Consider the following 12,130-nt stretch of genomic DNA (forward strand, 5'->3'; position numbering starts at 1 on the left):
GGCGGCGATCTATGCACAGATATGAATTCAGCAGCCCACATGCCTCGAACATACTATTCCAAAGTGAGGTATAGTGTGCACAGTGCTCTGTGCACAATATACCTCACTTTGGTATAGTGGAGCCCCAAAGGCAGGCACAGGTAAAAGTAGATAGCAACTTACTTTCCATTTGAGGTAGTGTGGTCGAGCAGCAAGGCTGTATCAGAGGGTAGTGTTAAGCATTTGCTGTACACACTCAATCAGCAAATGATATCACACACTCAGACAACTTCAGACCAATTGGCTTTGCATAAAAATTTTGTTTTAGTGATTTTTTTTCTAGAACCAAGAACGCCTGGCACAGGTAAGTAATAAATACTTTACAGTAGTGATGCAGTTTGTCAACAGTTTGAATTGCAATTGTATATGCACCTTGATTTGATTACAGTGGCGTTGCTGGTAATGCAGTGCTTTTGATATACTGTACATATACTTTGTATATGCTTTTTAGTAGAATAAGAAGTAGATTACTTTACAGATTACTTTTCTTACACAGTGCAGTATACCTGGATACTGCACAGGGACATTTCCTGTAAACAGGTAAGTAAAAGAGTTTTTATTATCATCTCACGTATGGGGACCTGGATAGAGGAGGGAAACTTTCTTACACATCTGCAAGCAGGTTTCAGAAAGAAAGTAGGTACTATGGACCAAGTATTCAGATTCGTAGCTACCTACTGGAAGACCGTTCTAATTGGTGGGGGATCTTTGTACTTTGCCTTTATTGACCTTAAAACCGCTTTCGACCTTGTTCCTCGGGTTAAATTGTGGCAGGTATTACATGACATGGGACTCCCCCGATATCTTCTGGAACTCATTAAAAGATTACATGAGGGAACGTTTGCAAGAATTAGATGGGGGAGTGAAGGCCAATTGACTGACAGAATACCTGTTCAGAGGGGGGTCCGCCAGGGATGTGTGATGGCTCCGACCTTGTTCTCCCTCTTTATTAATGGGGTGGCAGACCATTTGAGGGAGGACCCAGAGGATGCCCCCACCCTGGCGGGGGAAAAATACCAACCCTCCTCTTTGCAGATGACACTCTCCTCATGTCTAAAACACCCTTTGGGCTTCAGAAATTGCTAGACAGGTTCAGTACCTTTTGCAATAGTCGTGGCCTCACTATAAATACCACTAAAACCAAATTGATGGTATTGTCCAGAAACAAAAAAGCCAGGAAAATTAATATCGCATTAAATGGCGCCTTATTAGAGGAAGTGGATGCATTCGATTATCTAGGGGTCAGGATAAATTCAAAAATGAAATGGGATTTGCATATCTCTAAGATGTTACTAAACTTCAAGAAAGTGACAGGAGCAATTTTAAGAGATCATCGCCTGTCCTCTAGCAAGCCCATTAGCCCCGTATTACTGGATTATGAGGGCAAGGCACTCTCTGCCGCAACTTACGGCTCTGAACTATGGGGTTCAGAAAGAGTCTCCGACTTGGTCTTAGCTGAACATAAATTTATGAGAGTTAGTGGGTCTCCCAGTTTCTACCCCGATTAAACCATTATTTATATGATTTGGGTCGTCGCTCAATTAAAGATACTTTTTTGGGTTCGCCTTAGAAAAACCGCAGAACTTAGCAATTATGCTTTAGTTCTTGATGAACTCATTGCATTAAATGGCTATGGGGCGATTCCGTGGCTGAAAAAACTAAGGGATCTGGTATTCAACTTGGGGTTAAAAGATGAATGGTTATCTCAGCAGCCCCCCCCCCCCAAAAGATACCATCAAGAAATTATACTGGGCAAGCATAGAAGCAAAGGATGCGGGTAATCCTAAATTGGGCACTCTTACTAACACATTTTTGACTCACAAGTCAGCACCTAAGCTGGAGACGTTTCTTGATCTTATCTCCATACCTAGAGATAGAGCTCTGTTCCTCAAAATGAGGCTAGGCACGCTACCCCTGAATGAGTTTACAAACCGCTGGAAAAATTCTAAATCTCTTCACCCAGTTTGTCCGGGGTGTCCTAATCCAACTGAATCACTGGGTCACTTCCTGTTTGCCTGTAAGGCATACAGGAGACCCAGGAAAAAATGGCTAACCCCAGTTTGTAGAATCCTGGGAACCAGGCAGTGTTCAGTGGCTCTTCGTATCCTAACAACGGATACTACATCCCCGTTGATAATATGTGGAGTTGCTAAATTTTTGGGGAAAGCCTGGCAAATACGATCAAAGCTTGCTGAATTAAATACTGGTTAGACCTTTTATATGGTGTAATTGTGCCACTTTAATGAATTTATGTTTGAATAACTGATATGTATTTGCTTGTCTGTATTCTCTGGGTTTGTCGCCTTTTCTCTTTAAGGTATTTTAAGAAATTTGAGTGTATTTGTACATTGTCTTTTATCAATTTGTATTAATTGTGAGAAAGTGCCATCTTTCTTGCATGGTATGCCCCCACTTTTTGCTAAATTGCTGAATGTACTTCGATTGAGTGTACCCTGGGTTCCTGCCAATCAGGTGCCCAGGGCCTATGTTCCTTCCTTAAACCACCCAAACTCCAAATTGGCAAACCCTAGCCACATGTCAGCCCCTAGTAAATGGTACCCTAGGTACCCAGGGCCTTGTGACCAGGGAAGGCCTCTAAGGGCTGCAGCACTCATTGTGCCACCCTCAGAGGCCCTGTACCCTTACACACACACACTGCCCTTGCAGGCTGAGTGTCTGGGTGCAGGACAAAACAAAGAGTCGACATGGCACACATCACTGTGTACCATGCCCATCACCTACACTGCCACGGCATATGTCAGCCACCCCTCTAGCTGGGTGCATTACGCCTATGGTGTGGGCACAGGAGCAGGAGCCCTGTGCCCCTACAGTACCCGGGTCCATTCCTGGGCACTGTAAGTGCAGTACTGTCATTTAAGAATACATGGTGCTGAGAGCTTGTCAAACACGAGCTCCACAGCACCATATTGGCAACACTGAAGCCTGGGAAGTTTGGTATCAAACTTCTCAGCACATTGAACCCACACTGATGCCAGTGTAGGATTTAATGTACTAAGCACCCCAGAGGGCATCTTAGAAGATGCCCCCTTACAGCTAACTTGCAATCCACGTCTGCTCTGAGGCTGCCCAGGCTGCCACACAGCAGACACGTTGCTGGACCCCTGGGTGGGAGAGCCCCTGCTCTCCCGGGCCTGCAACAATGCACATCCTGGGTGAGGTGAGAAATCTCCTCCCCCAGGATGAGCAAAGGGAAGCTTCAAAGGCATGCCGCCAGTTGGAGTTTCCCCAGGCCACTGCAACCCCCCACTCTGGCGGGAAGCTTGGCCGGAAACCCCATACAAGGACAGGGGATGTGCCAGCCTGCCCACCCCACCCCTCAGGTGGGGGAGGCGAGGTGAAGCACATCTCCGGGCTCTCGCCATCTTGAAGATGGGAGGCCCTACCCTATCAGGATTAGGCTACTGCCCCCCTCCCACAGGAGAGAGGCAGGATAGGGGGTGTACCCACCCCAGGACAAGGACCCATTGGTCCCTGGCCTTCACCTACCTGTAACGCCCCTAAATCTAGTATTTAGGGGCCCCCTGAACCTTCCTTCCTCAGATTCCAGATAGAAAAACGACAAGAAGAGCAAGAAGAACAAAGACCTGCCCTGCAGCTGCTAAAAAGAGAAGACACCAACTGCTTTGGCCCCAGCCCTACCGGCCTGTCGACTCTCGAACCTGCACCAGCGCGGCATCCCACGTGGCCAGCAACCTCACCAACCCCGGAGGACCTGGCTACCTTTTAGCTCTAAGCCCCTGGGACTCCCACGAGTAGAGGCTCTACTCAAGAAACCTATTTGCTATCCCTGGCACCAGCCCGGGACCGCGGACCCAACACACTCTGCACCAGCCAAGCCTGGCCAGTGCCGGAGTGGACAAAGACCCAGAGGACGACCCCACGGCGACTGTGACCCAGAGTCCGGCACCCAAGGACCCCCCTCGACATCCCGGAAGAAGCCTGCAGCCTCAGAACCAAGTGCCACCCCAGCCGCGATCAACCAGAGGGTAAGATTCCCGATGTCAAAAGGCACCCCTGCACCCGGCGCCCTGCGACCCCCTGTGCCCAATCCCGGGGTACCCACCTAACCTACAACTACCCAACTTACCTCTCGAAGTGGTGGTGGCACCTGAAACATCCTCGTCCCCGAGCCTGCAGCCTCTTTCCAAACCGGAACATTCCCATTGATTTCCATTGAGCGCCCTAAGGCTCAAAAGCACCCTGCACCCAGCCGCCCGAGTGGCCCTGGCAGTGCCCTCTCTACACTAACCTACTTCCCCACTTGCCCTGAGTAAGTGACCAGGAGCCCAGCTCCCACAGCCGCGTGGCTTGCCAGACAGCAGTCACCAACCAAGGCCCCCCTATCCCTCATAGGATAACATTGGGCCCAACTCTCTCTGCACCCGGCCGTCCTGAAACCGCTGAGGGTGAACCAACTGTACCTACCTGACACTGGGGGACCCCTGAGTCCATGCCCGGAATTTCAACACTACCAGTCGAGTACTTACCCTTAAACCGCTAACTTCATTTTCCTCATAGGGTAACATTGACTGGCTTTTTCTTCAAAAATCTTCTAAGTGTGAACTTTTCAAAACTGCAAAAATTCACCAAAAATCAGCCAAGTGACAAAAACTAATTTACTCACCTGCTCCTAGGTGAGCTCCCAGTGCTGGATCTTGGTGCCCAGCCCTGACTCTGAAAAGTGTTCACAACTATACTTACCTCTAACTCATTTTTCTCCCATAGGAAACCATTGTCTGCTTTTCTGTGAAATTTCTTCTAAGTGTCTACTTTTGCAAATTTGAAATATTCTTTTAAAATCGTACCATTTCTGCAAACGAAATTACTTACCTGCTTTTGATAAGGACCCCAGTCCTGGGTCTAGGCACCCAGTCCTGGATTACTAAAGTAACGATAAAGTACTCTACCTGCAATTTGAATTTCTTGCCATAGAGATCCATTGAATGTTTTCTGTGAAATATTTTCTAAGTGCTAACTTTTGAAATAGCTAAATATTATTTAAAAATCATTACAGTTATTAAGTCGACTTTCATCACTTGATTCTGAATACTGACCCCAGGCTGGTTCTAGGAGCCAGACCTGGAATTCCAAAAGTAATCTGAAAAGTAATTTATTACAAATAACCTGAATTTACCATTGAGCTCAATGCACTGTTATGTTTAGGAAATAGGATTGTTTATTGCAACCAACTGTGACTGTTTACACAAATTTATTGCTTAAAACAAAAGTATTTATATTCAACCTCTCATTCTGAGAAAGTATATTTTTACCCCCTTTGTGGTTCTAAAAATAAAACCAGCATATATTTTATATATACAAATCATTGGCCTAGAGTTCAGTTATTGAGTGTGTGAAACCATATGCTGACTGAGTGTGTACAATAAATGCTTTACACTGTCCTCTGGTACTGCCTTACTGCTCGACCAAGCTACCACTCTTGAGAGTAAGGTCATACCTAACTTTGACCTCTATCAGCCTCTGGGGGACTGTGGACTCTGTACACCCTGTACCTATTAGGGAACAGTATATACAGAGCCACTTTCTCACATTAATCCATTTTAATATTGAATGTCATTTGATCTATGTTGTATTGTGTTTACTTTTATGATACCTTGCTATCGAATAAAGTATATATATCGAATATTATTTAGTACAGTTTTAAAGGTTTTCATAGATTTTCCAACTAGAACAGTCAATGTTATACTATGGAGGAAAATAGTGTTATCGGTTAACAGGTAAGTACTTTGTTGTGGGAGTTGGTTTTCTGGGGGCAGGCTCAGGGGTCCCCCAGGGTCAAGGATGCACTCTTGTTACACCCTCAGTGGCAATAGGGCGGCCGGGTGCAGAGGCCCAATGTTATCCAATAGGATATAGGGGGCCTTCGGTTGGTGGCTGTTGACGAGCAGGCCAGTAGGTTGTGGGAGCAAAGCTCCCGGACGTAAGCTCAGGGCAAATGGGGGTTTAGGCCAGCACAAAAGGTGCACCCTCAGCGGCACTGGAATGGCAGGGTGCAGAGTGCTGTTTTGGTGTTGGGAGCCCTGTAGCTTTCAATGGGGAGTCTCCGGTTTGCAACCACACTGCAGGCTCAGGGACGAAGGTCTTCTGGATGAGACCACCACTTTGAGAGGTAAGTTTGGATGTTGGGGGTTGGTTATGCACCGTCGGATGGGCCACGCAAGGCAGTGGTGTGTCTGGGGCAGGGGTGCCTTTTTAGGGTAGGATCTTCTTACCAGCTCCTGGTCGCAGTGACCTTTGGTTTGGAGGCTGCAGGCGTCCGCTGGAGGCTTGAGGCGGGTCAGGTGTCACAGGATCTCGGGGAGACCTCCTCTTGGTGTTGAGCAATCTAATTCGGGCTGTGGGCGTTGGGTGCAGACTCGCGGATTCTGCCAGAGCTGGAGTCTGTTGGTGAACAAACCGGTGTCCACGGGAGACAGTCTTTACTTTTGAGGGCAGGTCCTCGGGGGTTCTTGAGGCTGCTGGCAGCAGGACACACCGGAGTTTCGCCTCTGCAGGATCGAGGTGGGGACAGGCCGGTAGGGCTGGGGCCAAGTCAGTGGGTGTCGTCCTCTTGTTAGCTTCGGCACGGCTGTTCGGTCCTTTTTTTCTTCTACGACTTTTCGGTCCTTTTCTTCTTCCGATTTCTTGTCTGAGGAAGCAAGGTTCAGCGGTGCCCCTAAATACTACATTTAGGGGTGTTACAGGTTAGGTAAAAGGGTTGGGACCAATGGGTCCCATCCCTGGGGTGGGTACACCCCCTATTATGCCACCGTCCAGTGGGAGGGGGGCATAAGCCTTTCCCTGGTTGGCTGCGCCCCTCCCCCCCCCCCCCCAAGATGGCGGGGACTGGGAGTTGCTTTACCTCGCGTCCCCCACATGAGGGGTGGAGTTGGCAGAGGTGGGCACACGTCTCTTCCTCACTTTTTCCCCGCCGGATCTCCCGTCCAGAGTGGGGGTCAGAACCAGTGGGGACCAGTTGCTGATAGCAGCAAGTGGCCTGGGGAAGCTCACAAAAGCGGCAAGCCTTTGAAGCTTCCCCTTCGTGGACCCTGCTCATCCTGGGGGAGGAGGCTTGACACCTCGTCCCAGGATGTGCATTGTTTCAGCCCCCTGAGAGCAGAAGGACCTCAACCCAGGGGTCCAGAAACATGTCTGGTGGTGGCAGCTGAAAGCAGCCACTCAGCCCGGACACTAGTGGTAGGTCGTTTTTCAGTGGCAATCTCCAAGATGCCCTCTATGTGCATTTTTCATTAAAATCCCACACTGGCCTCAGTGTGGGATTAATGTGCTGAAAAGTTTGATACCAAACTTCTCAGTTTTCAGTGTAGCCATTATGGGGCAGTGGAGTTTGTAATGACAAGCTCCCAGCACCATATACTCTCAATGGCAGTACTGCACTTACATTGTCTAAGAATGGACTGAGACACTGTAGGGGTACAGGGCTCATGCACCTGTACCCTCACCACTAGTATAGTGCACCCAACTAGAGGGGTGACTGATCTATGCCTGGCACACAGGGATGTGTGCCATGTCTAAGCCACTTTGTTCTGTACCTAAACACGCAGCCTGCAAAGGCAGTGTGTGAGTGTAATGGTACAGGGTCTCTAAGGGAGGAACAAAAAGTGCTGCAGTCCTTAGAGGACTTCCCTGGGCACAGTGCCCTGGGTACCTGTGATACCATTTACCAGGGGCTGACCTGTGGCCAGAGAAGCCAATTGGGTTTTGTTTTCAAGGTAATTTTATGGAAAGAACATAGGCCCTGGGTACCTGGTTTGCAGGAGCCCAGGCCACACTCAAAGCACATCAGTAGTTCAGCAAAAAGTGGGGGGCAACATGCAGAAAGAGGGCACTTTCTCAAAAATGGTAAGTTGGAAATTGTAGGAAAAAGGCCTATTGTTGATTCTTGTGTCCCTGTATCCACACAGGTCAGCCAACTGAATTTAAAGCCCACCTCTTTGTCCTAGGTAGGTCCAGTCCTTCTGAGTGCCTCACAGGTCACAGACCGCTTCTGTTCTTCTGCAGCTCCAAAGTGTTCTGATGGGGAGCCACCTTTAAGCCTGTTACTATCTAGAAGGTGCGATTCAAGCATGTGAATATACAGAAGGTCCAATGCTGGAGAAGGGACAGTTTGCATTGTAGGTTTCAATAATCCCAGAACTAAAGTTACCACAAGCTTGTTTTCAGACTGAGATAAGGGTCTGAGAAATTATTGAAGACTAGCAGCCAAGGATTTAATCTTTTTGAGTATGTCTCCACTGTTATCGCGTCTTGCCAAGGAAATTTGTGATTGGGACGAGAATGGCTTCTTATTTCAGTATGTAATCATGCCCAGGTGGCATTTAAGGTAGATGGTGAAAATCAAAATCTGTTCACAAAGGAGTCAGAGGAATCTCTAGAGGAATCTCTAGAAGATTCTTCTAGAAGAGTCCCAGAAGAAGTGGGGCTCTTGTCAAAACCTCCTGGAAAGCAAATCTAACTCACCTATACTGCTATCTCAGTTTTGTTCTATTTTAGTAATCGGGCACGGTAGGAGTGATATTTTTTTCCAGCTTTTTTCTTGCAGACTCTTTTATTGGCTAGCCTCAACTTTGTTTTCTCATCTGCCAACCATTTTAGCCAAAGAGAAGGAAATAGGTACCTATGTAGGAAGACTTGGGTCATCAGTAGAGTGTAATGCTTTGAGTGGAAAACCAATGTGGACAAAGAGGAAGTTGCGGCAAATCACATGCAACTGGGATAGGCAGAGATTTCACAGTCCATTTCAAAGGCAAAGGTTTTGCCTGGTCTGGCAGACAGGTCATGATTCTAATATGATGGACTGGATACTGAAGTATACAGCAGAAGATATTAAAGGTGACCTTCCTAGAGAAGCTGTGTCTCAAAGTTAAACTGTCTCTCAATAGAGAGGTTTATCATTGTGATAGGTAAGTTTTTACATAATTTTTTCACATGAAATATACTGTACAAAGTGTTCCAGGAATCCCAAATGTGTAGCGATATTCTACTGGCCATGGACAGGAGGGACAATCCAATGACTGAGAAAAAGGGTACTGCCCAAGAAATGGACAAAAGAACTCTTGAAAATTTCTTTGGAGACCAGAGACCCAGTATCAATTCTATTGAGAGGAATTAAAGATATTTTGAAACTCTTAGGAAAGTCTGGATTATGAAGGAGAGAGACTCATTTGCAAATGATTAAGGACTGGTTAGGCACCAGGGTTGCTCATAGATGCCAGCTTAGCAGAACACTGATCCAACGTTAAATAACAGAATCTTTACTTATACTCCCCACCACAGGTGAATAGAAGCAACTTTGCAAAAATGATCCGTTCTAGTATAACAAATCAGTTTTTAGAGCAGTCATCCCACAACTAAGTTAAGTGCCACCAGTTCATGTGATGAACAGAGAAACCAGTGCACAAACTTTGTTTTATTTTTTATAGCGGACATTTTATCAAAGCAACATGGACTTGGCAGTGATGGCATGCTAATTAACAATTCACAAAATACTGATAGCAGCGTACTGAAGTAAAAAAAACAGACAGGCCACGTTAGGAAGACTGAACAAAACCCAGGCGATTTACAGTGTCAACGGATTAAATTAATGAAGCGGACTATTTGCATAACAGGGCTTTATCCAGTGCAAAGCTGATAAATGATACCCAATAGCAAACTCTTAAGAAAACCGCAGGCATATTTTGTAAAGTTGACAGCTACTTTCAAAATTATATTAGAATTATAAAAGGAAAGTAGTTTAAACTGTGCGTTCAGTAAAGGCCAGTTTGTCCCACAGAGTTAAAAGTACCTTTTTGACCAGGCAGACATTGCAGAAAAAAACACTGTCTGCAATCCCTTCAAATGTTTGTGCTTTTGTTTAAGAGAATTTTACCTGGCCGCGGTCCTCTAGGTGGAAAATTTGGTCGCTCACGGGGACGCTGATCCCGCATTCGAGGAGACTGCAACTGAGTTTCAGGTTTATTTTCCACTCTTTGCTGAAACAGGAGGAAAACAGCCAAAGAAATAACAGTTTTAACAAAGGAGACATATTGTGAAATGGGTTACAAGGAAAACAACTTGACAAAGTGTAAATTATTGCAACAGCTACATGAAGCATTTATAGGAATGTCCCTTTGATTACTAAGCATTTTAAGAATGCTTCTGTCCACATGCCAGTGCCATTCAGCTTAAGGACCTGCTTCTAGAAAATACAGTTCCAAGTAAGAGAAAAATTGCAAGTAGAAAAGAAAAGGGTCAAATGCCAGTTAAGGTGGTTTGTTTCCAAAGAAAAACAAAGAATAATGAATTTAGAAAATGTTTGGGCCAGCCGCTTTATCCAAATAAAAATAATTTTTTTTAATTGAGAATAAACAATTTCATGTGGTGGCTCTATACAATGCCATGGCCTAAATCGGCATGTTTTAAAAATAAAAAATAAAATATTTATTTTTTAAATAACAGGTCCCGAATGTGCTTTAAAGATTAATGTTATTTGCTTTGGCTACCCTCCCCTCCATCAAGGAACGTTTATACATTCAAAACTTAAGAAAAAAAAAGTTAAGTAAAACTAATACAGCTGTCAAATGATGCCCAAAGTGTTGAAGTCTGGGGTGTGCCTACTTTGCATTCTGTGATAGAAAGGCATGCACCAGACCGATGAGAGCTTTGAAATAGCCCGAAACATTTTAGGCAGGATTTCCGTAGGGCAACAAATGTGTACAGTTAACTACAACTTAATTTTGATACAGCTTTAAGCAATTTTCAAAGAAGAAAATCTAATGCGTTCACAGATCGATTACCTGTGAGGCTGGTGCTTTAACAACATGGGGCGGAATTCCAGAGGAAGGAACTGTACCACTAGGAGGCAGGTTTTTACTGGTCACTGAAGCCCAGGAGAAAGCCTGCAGGAAATGCAACAAACCTAGGCTACTAATCATGACAAACCATATCCCTAAAGGGAAACTAATCTTCCAAACAATTACACTGTTTATATGTACTATGATAAGTAGTTCTAATAATATTGTAAATTGCTAAATATTGGCTGTAACAATATTTTTTGAATTACTGGCTTTTTGCATTACTTCTCTAGCAACAATTTAAAATGATCAAATATGTTCAACAATACAGCCTGATCAGTATGAAGTAGTATGAACATAAGCTGCAGACAATGTAGAAATATGCCATCATTTGGTGTTTAATATGCATTGTGTGTCAATTATTTTTTAACACAACATAAACAAAATTAGCAAAATTAAAGTACTTTTGCTAAGCAGTTAAGAGGGATTCTTTTACAACATCTCATCAGAAGAAGCATTGTAAAATAAATTTGAGTTATCAAACAAGTTGCCATTTTTCTACTCTTAAGTCTGCAAAACTACACAGTCAAATACATTGCTGAAGACTTGATGCTCGTCACTACCCACAGCATTTTGAACAATGACATTAAGTTTTAACAGTGTTTAATGGATAACCATCGCACTTTCCCCACAAAGGTAGCTTTACTAGAAACGTTTATACTTGCAGCCTCAACATCAGTCCGATATGTATGCCCAAATTTAAACCAGAAAACTATAAAAAACTAAGGAGAATAATCAACTTAGAGGAAAAGGGCCGTCAAGGCTTCTACATAATATGAATCAGTCCAAATAAAAAAAAAAATTAATATCAATCTGCTGCTAAGCTAGCTGCAGTGTACAAGTGTTCTCAAAAACATTCAGAACTTGAATAAAAAATATGCTGTGCTTACTTCCCAACCCTTAACGTTGTGCATCAAACGTTGATTTCCAAAGGTCCCATACAGTGCCACTCTTAAAACTTACACCATGGCCAGAAAAGGAAACTATTATTCCATTAAAACTACATAAACATACGGCTCTAAATAACAGCAATACATCCATGATATTTCCATGCAAATTACCCCATTTCAGTGTAAAAGAAATAGGACCGTGATGGTGAGGAAGATCAAACTAATTACTTACTTGTAAATTGTCTTGCTGTTTGACATTAGATTTACACACTATGCCCCATCAGCAAACTAGTGGCTGGAGTAAACACTGATGTGCAGTCAAAATTGATG

The 12,130-nt window shown here is 44.7% G+C and overlaps 1 protein-coding gene across 4 annotated transcripts in view; it reads right to left on the reverse strand.

Moving 5' to 3' along the window:
* The window catches only part of G3BP2 (G3BP stress granule assembly factor 2), a 265,334-nt gene that overhangs the window by 82,400 nt on the left and 170,804 nt on the right, over positions 1–12,130 (reverse strand). For 2 of the 4 annotated variants that reach the window (XM_085635228.1, XM_085635223.1), the window contains exons 8-9: positions 10,854–10,955; positions 9,947–10,049 (exon numbers count right to left, since the gene is read on the reverse strand). In XM_085635228.1, the coding sequence (XP_085491354.1) occupies positions 9,947–10,049; positions 10,854–10,955 (205 nt within the window). The remainder of the gene's footprint in view (positions 1–9,946; positions 10,050–10,853; positions 10,956–12,130) is intronic. The other 2 variants (XM_085635242.1, XM_085635234.1) reach the window with 1 other exon arrangement.

Source organism: Triturus cristatus, chromosome 2_1, assembly GCF_964204655.1.
Source record: "Triturus cristatus chromosome 2_1, aTriCri1.1, whole genome shotgun sequence".
Lineage (NCBI taxonomy): Eukaryota > Metazoa > Chordata > Amphibia > Caudata > Salamandridae > Triturus > Triturus cristatus.